General features: G+C 48.6%; 2 protein-coding genes across 2 annotated transcripts; one reads left to right on the top strand and one right to left on the bottom strand.

Annotated features, from left to right (window-relative positions):
* Positions 1-3214: 3214 nt before the first annotated feature.
* Positions 3215-4441, bottom strand: LOC310874769 (exosome complex component MTR3-like; the record flags this gene model as incomplete). Its single annotated transcript, XM_083787632.1, has 2 exons — positions 3215-3331; positions 3668-4441. The coding sequence occupies 2 exons, from the start codon at positions 4439-4441 to the stop codon at positions 3215-3217; spliced, it is 891 nt and encodes a 296-aa protein (XP_083643758.1).
* Positions 4442-5938: 1497 nt separating this feature from the next.
* Positions 5939-8301, top strand: LOC310874768 (kelch domain-containing protein 3-like; the record flags this gene model as incomplete). The annotated part of the gene is made up of 2 exons (XM_083787631.1): positions 5939-7192; positions 8143-8301. The coding sequence occupies 2 exons, from the start codon at positions 5939-5941 to the stop codon at positions 8299-8301; spliced, it is 1413 nt and encodes a 470-aa protein (XP_083643757.1).
* Positions 8302-14078: the final 5777 nt, after the last annotated feature.

The following is a 14078-nucleotide window of genomic DNA, read 5'->3' as shown; positions in this document are numbered from 1 at the left end:
TCCTCTGTCACAGTATAAAGTCTGGGGAATGCCATGATAACAGATAATGCGATCAATAAGGACTCTAGCTACAGTAGATGCGTTATTTTTAACACAAGGGACAGATTCTATCCATCTACTATATGGGTCAATCATGTTCAAAAGGTATTGAAAGTTCTGGACTTTCGGCAAAGGACCCACAAAGTCCATTTCAAGAGTCTGAAATGGCCTTGTGGAACAAGGAAATCTTCCAGGGGAGATTTTCACCCCCCCTTGAGGATTATATTGACGGCAAATCAAACATTGATTGCAAAAGTTGCGAAGAAATGGTGTGATACCTGGTGCTTTGAAGTAACGAGATATGATACTTCTCATAGGTCCCGCTGAAAGGTGACCAGGTCCATGCGTCAGAAGAGTGACGGGATGGAATAGATTCTTCGGAAGATATGGTAAACAGGGACGATCTGATGCCCTTCTGTATCCTTCTTTATCAAATGCACACCCCAGCCGGACCCAGAGAAGCTGTTCTTTTTCTGGAGCATTCTGCTGGGCCCGCAAGAGGACGTCTCGATCTAGAGATTCGACAGTAGGTGGTGCAAGAATGGTCAAAGTTAGAGCGTGAGACTTGATATTCACAGGATGTTTAGCAATATCCTTTGCTGTAAGGTCAGCAAAAGAATTGCCTACTGAAATGGGGTCCTTGCCAGCAGTGTGAGCTGCACACTTACATACGGCAAGATGTAAGGGAAGCATGACAGCCTCTAATAGAGCCGAAATTAGTGTATAGTGTGCAATTTTGGCCCCCGTAGTGGTAGTAAAATCTCTTCGTCTCCACTGAGCAGCAAAGACATGAAGTGTATTGAAAGCATACTGACTGTCTGTCCATATGGTGACACTACGACCTTTTCCCAGGATGCAGGCCCGCGTTAAGGCGACCAATTCCGCTGACTGTGCAGAGTGGTTAGAGGGCAGGGCCTTGGCCTCTATGATTTCTCTGGCGGAGACCACTGAGTACCCTGCCTGGCGCTTTCCTAGAGAGTCAAGAGAAGATGAAAGCTGGTTTTACTGTGAAATGTAGTAGCTCCAGGAATTCAACAGGTCGCCAGCTTGTAAGGTTATCGGTACATAGAACACTTTTTGATATGAGTTAAATACATACGTTTGTTGTCGTAAGGATGTTTCGATCAGACGGGAGCTGCAGACTCCGGCAAAAATCTTTGATGGATCCTTTCCAGAAAGATAAGGAAGTGTAGAAACTGTGCTGGATCGTTATTTTTTTATCCTAAAAATCTCACAGACAAGCTGTGATGTGTTTAGGAAAAAAATACCGTTTTCGAAGGACCAACTGATGGAAGTGAAAAACCTCCACTTTAACTAGTCTTCCTGGAAATAGAGAAATATTCCACCAAGAGTACTCAAAAGTATTTAACCCAAAAAAAGTATTTCTCTCTGGTGAAACCAGAGAGGTAAAAGACTCTGAAAGAAGTTGACACAGGAAACCGTGTATAAGCAAATCAGAACTTTTAGTAAAGTCTTCGGTTCAAGAGTTGTTACAAGAAATTACAAAGCAGCAGGAGAGAGCTTCTCCGTGCTGTAAAAGTTCAGAACCCTGTTACATCATTTTTCACATACATTTATACTGGCAATCATTTCATAGATACAGAATTCAGTTGTCACATTGCAATAGGTTGATCGGTGATTATCAGAGTACAACGTCATGAGCGTCCGATTGTGTGAATCCTGTTTTTGACTATAATCAAGTCTTTGATTATAGGATTCTGTTGTTGACCCGATATCTCATAGGGTGAGAGGGTGTTTTGATCCTCATCTTTAGAGCAAAGTTTGTTTGTCAGGTCATGCGTCATATTTTTCCATCTGGAGAGGGTGACAGCTGATAATAGGATAAATACCAAGCAAATATGGATATAAAATCACTGGGTGACAGGGAGATTAATTAGGCAGTCCTGTACACCAAATACAAGGTCATTTTTAACATAGAAATAAGATGTGAACAAGATACCAAAGAAAAATATCCATCAGGGTGCTTGTGTATTTGTGGTGACGTCTTCCAGCCTCTATAATATTTGATGCTAAATTATCTTAAAGGACCTATAACATAAAATTCAACTTTTTCAATTTCTTTTGTGTTTTTGGGGCTCCCATGTGTGTTTTCTATCCCCACAAATAACCAATTTTGAACAATCAGGCTTTCATGTCATATGGGTGTTTTAATGGAAATTGCTCTCAGAAACAGCTCGACTGATTTTGGCCTCATCGTGATGTCATCAATGTCACCCTACTTTGTATAATTCCTCTCTTTTTCAGTCTTCAGTTGCAAATTTGCATTTCCACTTTGTTTACAATGTCCACCATTGTTGATTTTCCAAGCTGGCATGGAATGGAAACAAGCCTGGTTTTATCTAGCATGAGTATTATAATGACTCAAATATTAAATAATCTGCATATCTGCACCCTCTCCACCTCAGGACAGTGTGGTACTGCAGCTAAAACTGCTTTCAAAGTCCAGAAAGAATTGACAAGGCCTGGTTATATCAGAGTGGTGATTGAGGCTCAAACCATTAGAAATAACTTTGAGGGACATAGACAATATGATTATTAAATATTAAAAGCAGTTTTAAAATGCATGTTATTTGCGCTTTAAAATCGTCTCTCGGAATTACGTTAGTGACCTGTTAATTACAGTGCTGGTTCTCTCAACTTACAGTATGTTTCTCCTCTTCTTAATTAATTTTGTAATGTTTGTTAATGTTTGTTTAAGGAAAAACATCTCGGTTGCACATCTTGTCGTTGACATTAAGGAAGTATTTAGACAGGTACATGGGTATCTTGGTGGTGTATCGAATCTTGTGGACCAGACCCATTGCAAGATGCTGTACTCATGTCATCAACCCGTCCCTAAGCCATTCCAGCCAGTCAAAGTGGGCAGGGGTGAGGTGGGTTCGGGGGGGTGAGGCCCAGTAGTAGCCTGAAGAGTTTGTTTGGGAAAGTCTGGAGCCTTGTATATATATTTTTTTTCAGCTTGTTAAATGAGGTTTCTTTTATTTTATTATTTAATATTAAACTGTTCATTTCCACAGATCAGCAAAACATTGAATAATTTGTATGAATTATTTACATTACAGTAAAAAAAAGAAAAGCATCAGTATTCATGTGACATTTTTATACGGTATAGACACAAAAAACATTCTGCTACAAGACGTCCCGTCAGTCAGTCTCAGCTTTGTGACGGTGGCGGGGCTTCCCTCCGCACGGCTTTGGCCAAAGCCTGTTGGATGACAGGGTGCAGTTTTTTGCATCCCTTGATGCAGGTCCAAACTGCGGTCCACTTCACCTTCTTCACCCTCATTTCCCCGTCCGAAACTCCCGCCTCCACCGTCTCCACCCTCATTTCCCCGTCCGAAACTCCCGCCTCCACCGTCTCCACCCTCATTTCCCCGTCCGAAACTCCCGCCTCCACCGTCTCCAGCCTCATTTCCCCGTCCGAAACTCCCGCCTCCACCGTCTCCAGCCTCATTTCCCCGTCCGAAACTCCCGCCTCCACCGTCTCCACCCTCATTTCCCCGTCCGAAACTCCCGCCTCCACCGTCTCCAGCCTCATTTCCCCGTCCGAAACTCCCGCCTCCACCGTCTCCAGCCTCATTTCCCCGTCCGAAACTCCCGCCTCCACCGTCTCCAGCCTCATTTCCCCGTCCGCCTGTAGCCCGGATATCTGCTCCAAACTGGGGAGGAACGCAACGGTCAGACTGTATTGGTTTTCATCAGCGCTGCTCGAACTGCAGCCGGTCTCGTCCAGGTAGGCGGGATCGATCGCGTAAGACGCGCCGTCCTGCCGGAGGGAGCAGCCGAGAACCAGGTCGTACATTTCGATCCCTGCGTCCGCCAGGGCGAGGGACGCGCAGGTGATGGCGTGGGCCAGGACCGAACCGTCGTTCTCCAGAACCATCACGTTGACCTCGATCTGCGACCGGGGGTATTTGTGGAGACAAACGGCCGGCTGCAGACTCTCGAGCAGCATCAGTGAGAGGCCTTTCTCCTCGCTCCCCTGTATCCAAGAGCCCCTCCTCTCAGGGCAGGAGAAGGGAGCCAACCGCATATCGGTCACCAACCTCCCACGCTTCATATCAGTCTCATCTTTGCGTTCCAGCTCTCGTGGGCCATACACGCAGCACATTACTTTGCTGTTTCCAGCTTCAATGTACGCGGATCCTTTGGCTTGGCTGATCAGCCCACAGCGCACGAACACGGGTCGCACATCAACATCATCAACATCAACACCAACACCAACATCAACATCAGCATCAAAATCAACACAACAACCGCGCCGTCTGCCGTCCGTCGTCTTACCGTCTGCGGCGGACGACGTTATCGCGGGCTTGGGACGGAAGAGGGAAAGGCTCATGGACACCTCTGGTCCCCGCACTCTTTTAGTGTCAGTCGGCATCGTGGTACTGTAGTTTACTGTAGTTTGAAGTTGTAATAATACTAATAATTCTTCAGAGATCGGCGATTCCGCGTGCTATATGCTGTCAAGCAGACATGGCAACACTCAACACTGATCGGAGCCTTGTTTTAAGGGCCTTTGAGGTGCTGTGGTACCAAGAGGTGCATGAAGTCTGGAGCCTTGTTTTAAGGGCCTTTGAGGTGCTGTGGTACCAAGAGGTGCATGCATAGTCGAATAAACCTTGTACGAGGGCTCTCCATATAATGGCTCTCCTCCATATATATATATGCCCCTCAGGTGAAATATATCCCTTTAAGGGAGGACCGGCCGCTGGGTAGACGTCACGCTCATGTCACCATGACTCAGCCATGACCATATAAGGAGTGCAGCTATGCCCAAATATGGAGTGTGTTGTCTAAGCTCCATTTCTCGTCATGGCGTCAGGCGCAACCAAATGAGTCAGCTCCATATATGGCTGCATGCATTATACCGACGACATCGGGGATGTCCATATATGGGCCTAAAAGGGACAAGGTCTGACAGAGATGTCCAAATATGGGCATATCAGCATGCCCATATATTGGCAGATAATGATGACTCCAGGGACCTCCATATATGGGTATAAAAATGACAAGGACTGACAGACACAGAGATGTCCATAGATGGTCTACTGATGGCACCATATAAGGGCATATAAAAGGGACAAAAGGACTGACGGATACACAGATATCCGTGTATGGGCATATCAGCATGCCCATATAGGCTATTGGCATACACTGATGACATCAGGGACTTCCAAATATGGTCATGAAAGGGACAAAGGACTGACCGATACAGAGATCTCCATATATGGGCATAAAAAAGGGCCAAAGGACTGACCGATACAGAGATCTCCATATATGGTCATAAAAGGGCCAAAGGACTGACCGATACAGAGATCTCCATATATGGGCATAAAAAAGGGACAAAGGACTGACCGATACAGAGATCTCCATATATGGTCATAAAAGGGCCAAAGGACTGACCGATACAGAGATCTCCATATATGGTCATAAAAGGGCCAAAGGACTGACCGATACAGAGATCTCCATATATGGTCATAAAAGGGCCAAAGGACTGACCGATACAGAGATCTCCATATATGGTCATAAAAGGGCCAAAGGACTGACCGATACAGAGATCTCAATATATGGGCATAAAAAAGGGCCAAAGGACTGACCGATACAGAGATGTCCATATATGTATATGCACAGTGCTGCTCAACTGAATGTCGGCACAAATCGGCATGGTTGTTATAGGCAAGCGTGACGGCTTGGTGTGTGACATCAAAACCGACCTATATCTTGCAGGCGCCGCGAACGACCGACCGTGCACGTCAGGAGAGAGAGAGACAAGACAGGCAGACGGATATACAGAGGTTTTATTTAATCGGAGAGAACGCAGCGACATAGAGGAACACTCCGAGGTATAAGAGAAGAGAAGCGACACCCGGTCCAGATGTACTGGACCGTGTCCAAGGCCAAGCGGCCCACGCGGACGCACCACGCCGCCGTGACCGTGAGGCAGAGCGTGTACTCATTCGGAGGGCCGTGCAACGGCGACGCCCACGGCGCCCACGTCTACCAGATCCACGTGCACGTCTTCGACACGGTGTCTTTGAGCTGGACCAAGTTGTCGCAGGCGGCGGTGACGACCGGGACCGGAAGAGGAGGAGGAGGAGGACGACGTTCTTCTTCTTCCTCTTCCCCGGAGGTTCCGTCCACGCGCAGCGGCCACACGGCCGTCCTGGTAGACGACACCATCTACATCTGGGGCGGGATCGTCTACACGGGGATCTACAGCACCAACGACACCTACGCCTTCGACGTCGACGCCCACCGCTGGTCCAAGGCCGCCGTCTCGGGGACCGCCCCGGGGGCGCGGTGCGGCCACTCGGCCGTCGTCGTGGGGAGCTCCATGTACGTCTACGGCGGGCTGACCATCAACGAGGCGTCTGAGCCCGAGTGCAACAGCAACGTCTACCGGCTGGACACGGCCGCCATGCTCTGGTCCCTGGTCAAGACCAGAGGCACGCCGCCGCCCGCGTCCTCGTGCCACTCGGCGACCGTCATCGGCACCAAGATGTTCGTGTTCGGCGGCTGGGGCGACCACGAGGACTACAACGTCAGAGCGTTCGACACCAAGACCGCCCGCTGGCTGAGCGTTCCCCCGGCGCGGCTCCTCCCCGAGGCGCGCTTCGGCCAGTCGGCCTTCGCCCACGACGGGCAGCTGTACATCTTCGGCGGCTGCAACTTCCAGCGGACCTTCGGCGACCTGTGGAGGTTCAACCCGGAGACGTTCTCCTGGAGGAAGGTGGAGGCCAGCGGGGGGAAGGGCCCGTCTCGGATGTACGGGATGTGCTGCGTGGTGGTGGCCGACCACCGCGTGGTCCTCTTCGGCGGCTACAAGGGAGGCTGCACGGTGGCCGCCGACGACCTCCACGTGCTGGACTTCCGTCCCGCGCTGAAGACGCTGTGCGAGGTGGCCGTGGTGCGCTGGCGCCTGAGGCGCTCGGGGCTCCCGCACAACGTCCGCTGGGAGCTGGTGGCCATGACCACCAACAGCAGGAGGAAGAACGTGGCCATGACCACCAACAGCAGGAGGAAGACCACCATGACCACCAACAGCAGGAGGAAGAACGTGCGAGTTGTCGCGCTCGCCGCTAACAAAAGGAAACGCGGAACGGCGAGCAGCACACTACAGGACAACAAAGTCAGGAGGGTCCACAAAAACACAACGGCAAGAAAAACAAAAAAATAACCATAGGCCTACTACTAACCAGTAAATAAAAGTTTGTATAATAATAGTATAATAATAGTCTTGACGAATATATATATATTTTTTCAGATTATTTCACCAGAACATTTGGATCTTTGTTTTGTGTTCTTGGCTAGCTGGCGTTTGCATTTCTGTAAACCTCAAAGTCAGACGGCCAAGGACGACTTTGGACAAGTCATTAGGTTATTAATAACCAAGATTTGTCGCTCCATACATATACACTTGCTGTGATAACCGCGTCGCTACCTCGCGGTTTACAATATTTACTTTTAGAGTTACGATCAGCATCATTAGCTTTACGCGATTTGGGGGTTTTAAGGTCTGTGAAGACTGTAATATCCGGCTGGCAACATGTACATGTGTTGGGTATTTTTTTTACTAAAACAGCAAGCCCACTAAACCAGATGGGGTCTAATAACGACGTGGATTCAATGTGCACCTGAGTCATGTACTGTACGATATAATCAGTACAATGATGATGTCTGTCATCTCCATATCTGAGCAAAGTCTCAGCCCGAGACGACCTCCAGTTACTTCCAGTATTAAACTTATTTTAAGAAGTTTCACAGATCGCTTGTGCTTGTGTGAGTGAACGAGTCTCAGGCTCCCAGAGTGGGCCAACGTTGAAGCCACCCCGCGGACCAAAAGCTGGAACTGCAGGCCATTCATGGAGGTAGATGTTGGAACGTTCACTGACGCCATGACGCGGAATTTGACCTCAAAGTCGAAGAGCGAGTGCGAGCCAGGCCGACTGTAGCCGACGGTGGTGCTACCGGCAGACTTCAAACGCCACTGAGCAACTTCCATTGAAATGAATGGCTGGAGGCGGGGTTGTAATATATATTAACTCTGGTGTGAAGACCAAGATGGTCTCTGGTGTGAAGACCAAGATGGTCTCTGGTGTGAAGACCAAGATGGTCTCTGGTGTGAAGACCAAGATGGTCTCTGGTGTGAAGACCAAGATAGTCTCTGGTGTGAAGACCAAGATGGTCTCTGGTGTGAAGACCAAGATGGTCTCTGGTGTGAAGACCAAGATGGTGTGAAGGATCCACCTTCTTTTTTGTGTAGAAAGGAATTCTCCATAGACCGTGGAGATGTTAGACGTTTAGACCTTTTAGGCTGAGGCCGTGAGCCACTCTGCTACAGTATGGGCCCCAGAGCCACTCTGCTACAGGATGGGCCCCAGAGGGCCCTCTGCTACAGTATGGGCCCCAGAGGGCCCTCTGCTACAGGATGGGCCCCAGAGCCACTCTGCTACAGGATGGGCCCCAGAGGGCCCTCTGCTACAGTATGGGCCCCAGAGGGCCCTCTGCTACAGGATGGGCCCCAGAGGGCCCTCTGCTACAGTATGGGCCCCAGAGCCACTCTGCTACAGTATGGGCCCCAGAGCCACTCTGCTACAGTATGGGCCCCAGAGCCACTCTGCTACAGTATGGTCCCCAGAGGGCCCTCTGCTACAGTATGGGCCCCAGAGGCCCTCTGCTACAGTATGGGCCCCAGAGGCCCTCTGCTACAGTATGGGCCCCAGAGCCACTCTGCTACAGTATGGGCCCCAGAGGCCCTCTGCTACAGTATGGGCCCCAGAGGGCCCTCTGCTACAGGATGGGCCCCAGAGGGCCCTCTGCTACAGTATGGGCCCCAGAGGGCCCTCTGCTACAGTATGGGCCCCAGAGCCACTCTGCTACAGTATGGGCCCCAGAGGGCCCTCTGCTACAGTATGGGCCCCAGAGGGCCCTCTGCTACAGTATGGGCCCCAGAGGGCCCTCTGCTACAGTATGGGCCCCAGAGGGCCCTCTGCTACAGTATGGGCCCCAGAGGGCCCTCTGCTACAGTATGGGCCCCAGAGGGCCCTCTGCTACAGTATGGGCCCCAGAGCCACTCTGCTACAGTATGGGCCCCAGAGGGCCCTCTGCTACAGTATGGGCCCCAGAGGGCCCTCTGCTACAGTATGGGCCCCAGAGCTACTGGCAAAACTAAGAGGCAACAATATCCGTTACCAAATGGGTTCCCAGGATTGCAAAGGACCAGAGGGAGTGATGCACCCAAAGGACCAGAGGGAGTGATGCACCCAAAGGACCAGAGGGAGTGATGCACCCAAAGGACCAGAGGGAGTGATGCACCCAAAGGACCAGAGGGAGTGATGCACCCAAAGGACCAGAGGGAGTGATGCACCCATGGGTGTCGTCGGTCAGAGCTGCAGTTGTGCAAAGAATATTGATACATCTGAAAATCCCCCTGCAGAATATCAACATGATGTCATATAGTAGGCTATAGCCTACTGACCTCAGAGACTGGCCTGGACCCCGTATAAGGGCATAAGAGACAGACAGACAGACACATCTTAGCCTAGTCTATACTGTAACTATACAGTGTGTGTGTGTGTGTGTGTGTGTGTGTGTGTGTGTGTGTGTGTGTGTGTATCATAGCACTGACGTCCTACACTGGTCTGGACTGACATATTTGGGCATGGCTGACACAAGACATCAGACATTTTCATAACTGGAACGAGTGCGCGTTCCCGAGCATCGGCCCAAGTATTTCTAAAATGATGAAACATAATTCATGCTATTCACCCAACAATTAATTTGTTACACACAGTAGGGCAAGAAGGGGTTTCAACGTTTTTCAGGCCACTAAGGACCCCCCTTAGCTGAGAGAGACAAAGTATAGGAAGCTTCACTATACCGCATATTGTATAGAAGGAAAATACATGGTTTGGATGGACCTGGGACGTATCCTCAGTAATGTATCAGGGTTTCCCTCATGTGGAGGGACTATAGGCTCTGTGGGTTGACTCCTGTCCGGGCCCCTCCTACGTCTCACCTACGTCTCACCAGGTCCACTCCTGCTCTCACCAGGAGTACCGCCAGGACCTGTGCGTTGCACCAGACACTTTCAGGAGTGGTGGTTTCTTGTATAATATTGTGTTGCATAAAAGTGTTATATTTTTTTGTTTTTGAAAGCCAGTTTTTATGGATCGTCTTCAAATGATGCTGCCTACTGTATTTGATGGCTTATACATGTATTGACCGCTCTATCATAAGTGTAGTGTAACAAATATATCGGTTTCTTTGTTAGTTAATGTGTATTTTCAGACATTGTCTTTAGGGAGTGGACAAAACAAAACCTCCCTACCGGTCCTGATCTATAGATCCCTGTTGAAGTAGGTTTTGTGGAAATCAATACATTCATAATATATTAGTAAATGTTTTGTAGGCCGCAGTAGGCCTATATGTTTGAAGCAGGTTCAGAGAAAATGCTTGAATTTAGACCTAGATTGTCGTTGACTTTCTATCTCTTGGTATGAGTTGCGTACCATGTTGATAGACTGGGGAGGCATACTATGGTCCGACGGAGCATTGGTTCGAAGGAGCATTGGTCCGAGGTGCGCTGGGGGTCGGGAGAGGGTTGGGGTTAGGTTTAGGTGTGCTGCCCTGGGGGAGGTTAGGGTTAGGGTGAGGGTTTGAGGTTAGGTTTAGGTGTGCTGCCCCAGGGGAGGTTAGGGTTAGGGAGAGGGTTTGAGGTTAGGTTTAGGTGTGCTGCCCTGGGGGAGGTTAGGGTTAGGGTGAGGGTTTGAGGTTAGGTTTAGGTGTGCTGCCCTGGGGGAGGTTAGGGTTAGGGTGAGGGTTTGAGGTTAGGTTTAGGTGTGCTGCCCCAGGGGAGGTTAGGGTTAGGGAGAGGGTTGGGGGTTAGGTTTACGTGTGCTGCCCCGGGGGAGGTTAGGGTTAGGGTGAGGGGTTGGGGTTAGGTTTAGGTGTGCTGCCCTGGGGGAGGTTAGGGTTAGGGTGAGGGTTTGAGGTTAGGTTTAGGTGTGCTGCCCTGGGGGAGGTTAGGGTTAGGGTGAGGGTTTGAGGTAGGTTGTCGTTCGGACCAATGCTCCGTCGGACCAAATACATGAACCCGATAGACTGGGCATGGATGAAACAGATGCTAATTGTGATGATTTCAGCCCGTAATAAATGCTTCAGTCATTGAGAACCATGTGATTTGCATGTTTTCTTCGAGGTAGAGAATATTATGTTGTCGATGCTGATGCCAGAGGTGTTCATCTGCACTACTTCATTTACAAGAAGAATTCTACACTATTAGATAATGTAAAGAATTATAGTTTTTTATCAAAAGCATGGAATTCTAGACAAAATCGTATCCAACCCAAACACGACATACTTTAGCTTTGGGTGTGAGAGCCTAAATCCCATCACATGGTGGTCTGTGTGGCTCAAATGCCGACAAAATAACGGGCCTCGATGTGAAAAGGGTTGAAAAGCACTGCCCTAAACAAACATTAAAAGTCCACAGACTCAATAGATTCAAAAAGCATGCATCGGAGAGGCTATAGTGCCCCCCCCCCCTCAGGCTGTCCTCTGCCCACCACCCTGTTAACGGCAGCCAATAAAAAGCTCCCATAAAGCAGTGATTCCCAGAATGTGTGGTCCTTGAGGGGGCTCCAGGTGGTCCCCATGTGGTCCGGGGACCCCCAGGGGTCCTTGAAGGGGCTCCAGGTGGTCCCTGAAGGGGGTCTAGGTGGTCCTTGAAGCAGGGGGGCAGTCAGACAGATATTTTGTGAAGCCTGAAACTCCTGAAAGTTCATATAATGGCCTGTTGTGGCGCTGTCACTGGACCCAGAAAAACCCATAGCCCCATAGAAGTCCATGTATTTGGGCCCAGCTTCACCTAGACTGTATTACCTTAATAAACATGGTCATGAATACTTTCTGCTTCCAGTCACTAGTTTAAAGTCTCATTTCTAATGTCATAATATTCTTTTTGGAAAATTATGGTCCCATTTATAAAATAAATGACCATAAAGTCGCGTATGTTCTGAGGGGCGTGGCTACCGTTACAGTCTATGATCGGGATTCCCCTCCCACTCGAGTCAAAATAAAAACCAACGGAGAAGAAGGGGGGAAGTCCCGCCTCGTTGTCTGGGTAGCCAATGGCCAGCTGGGCCCAAACGGAGCCAGCCAATGGCCAGCTGGGCCCAAACGGATCTAGAAAGATGGCGACTTACAGTGCAGGAATAACAGGCTTCATTTTACGTCCATGTTAGACCCGGGGAACGCTTTGTCCATATTTTTACAGTCTATGCCTTGAAGGGGCTCCAGGTGGTCCCCGTGCAGCAGAACCATTGATGGTTATAGGAACAAAAAATGCACATTGTAAGCATTGTTGTTTTTGGCAGCAAATGTAGATTTTAGTTTTAGTCATAATAATAGTCTCTTCAATAGTTTTCATTTAGTGTCAGTCACATTTAGTCACCTGGATTGTTTAAGTGTTTAGTGTCTAGTTTTAGTAGACTAAATATAATATTTTAGTCGACTAAATCTACAGTTGATTTAGTCGACTAAAATGTATTTTGGCGGGCCTTGATGCCGTCGTAATGATCTAAAGCTCACAGCGTAAAGATCTACAAGCTCACAAGCTATTTTCAGCATGCAACCAAGTGTAAAATGACTTATACTGGATCCACTAGTCTAGTTTTTATTTGTTGACTAAATTGTCAGTATATTTAGTCTTAGTTTTAGTCACCATAGCTTAGTTTTCATTTAGTTTTCAGTCAGTGAAAAAAAGTATAGTCGACAAACATTTTTCGTCTTAGTTTTAGTTCAGTTCAGTTGACTGTGATTGTGATCTTTTATGAATCAGATATACTTTTTATAAACAGCCCAGCACCAGAGCTTGTTAAGCCTCTATTTTCGAACAGCCAAAGCTGTTATAAAATGGGACTATAGGTGGTTTATGCCGTACTGTACTTCAAAAGGCTGTCCCATTTATATGTACTAGATTAAACAAATAAACAAACAAAAATAAAAAACTATTGTCCATTGACCTTCAATGCTCCGAGTACGTCCACACCACAGCGGCCTAAATTAGAGAGCAATGTGAAAGAGAGAGAGAGACAGAGAGAGACAGAGAGAGAGAGAGAGAGACAGAGAGAGAGAGACAGAGACAGAGACAGAGAGAGAGAGAGAGAGAGAGAGAGACAGAGAGAGAGAGAGAGAGAGAGAGAGAGAGAGACACACAGAGAGAGAGAGAGAGAGACAGAGAGAGAGAGAGAGAGAGACAGAGAGAGAGAGAGAGACAGAGAGAGAGACAGAGAGAGAGACAGAGAGAGAGAGAGAGAGAGAGAGAGAGAGAGAGAGAGAGAGACAGAGAGAGAGAGAGAGAGACAGAGAGAGAGAGAGAGAGAGAGAGAGAGAGACAGAGAGAGAGACAGAGAGAGAGAGAGAGACAATGCAATTGTCCAGTGGCCACCATGCACTGTGTATGCTCAATAAACTCAGTCTTAAAATAAATGTAAAATTAGAGGGTTATAGTCTGAGAAAAAAGGCCAGTGGGTTTGGTTCTTGGCCTTGATTCATTCTCTCTCTCTCTCTCTCTCTCTCTGCTCTCTCTCTCTCTCTCTCTCTCTCTCTGTCTCTCTCTCTCTCTCTCTCTCTCTCTCTCTCTCTCTCTCTCTGTCTCTCTCTCTCTCCTCTCTCTCTCTCCTCTCTCTCTCTCTCTCTCTCTCTCTCTCTCTCTCTGTCTCTCTCTCTCTCTCTCTCTCTCTCTCTCTCTCTCTCTCTCTCTCTCTCTCTCTCTCTCATTATACCTGGTTCCCTGCCAGGTAGAGCTGAGACACACACACACACACACACACACACACACCACACACACACACACACACACACACACATAGAGACAGACAGAGAGAGAGGAGAAAGTAGAAAGTAAGATAGTGTCATAGATCGAGTGGGAGGGGAGAGAGAGAAAGAGAGAGAGAGAGATTGGTCCGTGGGTGTCTCTGACTCTGTGATACTGTGTTTAAACAGGAGAGAGT

This window comes from Protomyctophum parallelum (genome assembly GCF_964188405.1).
Source record: "Protomyctophum parallelum genome assembly, chromosome: 17".
NCBI lineage: Eukaryota > Metazoa > Chordata > Actinopteri > Myctophiformes > Myctophidae > Protomyctophum > Protomyctophum parallelum.
The sequence above is the reverse complement of the archived record's forward strand: the minus strand, read 5'-3'. Positions and strand labels throughout refer to the sequence as shown.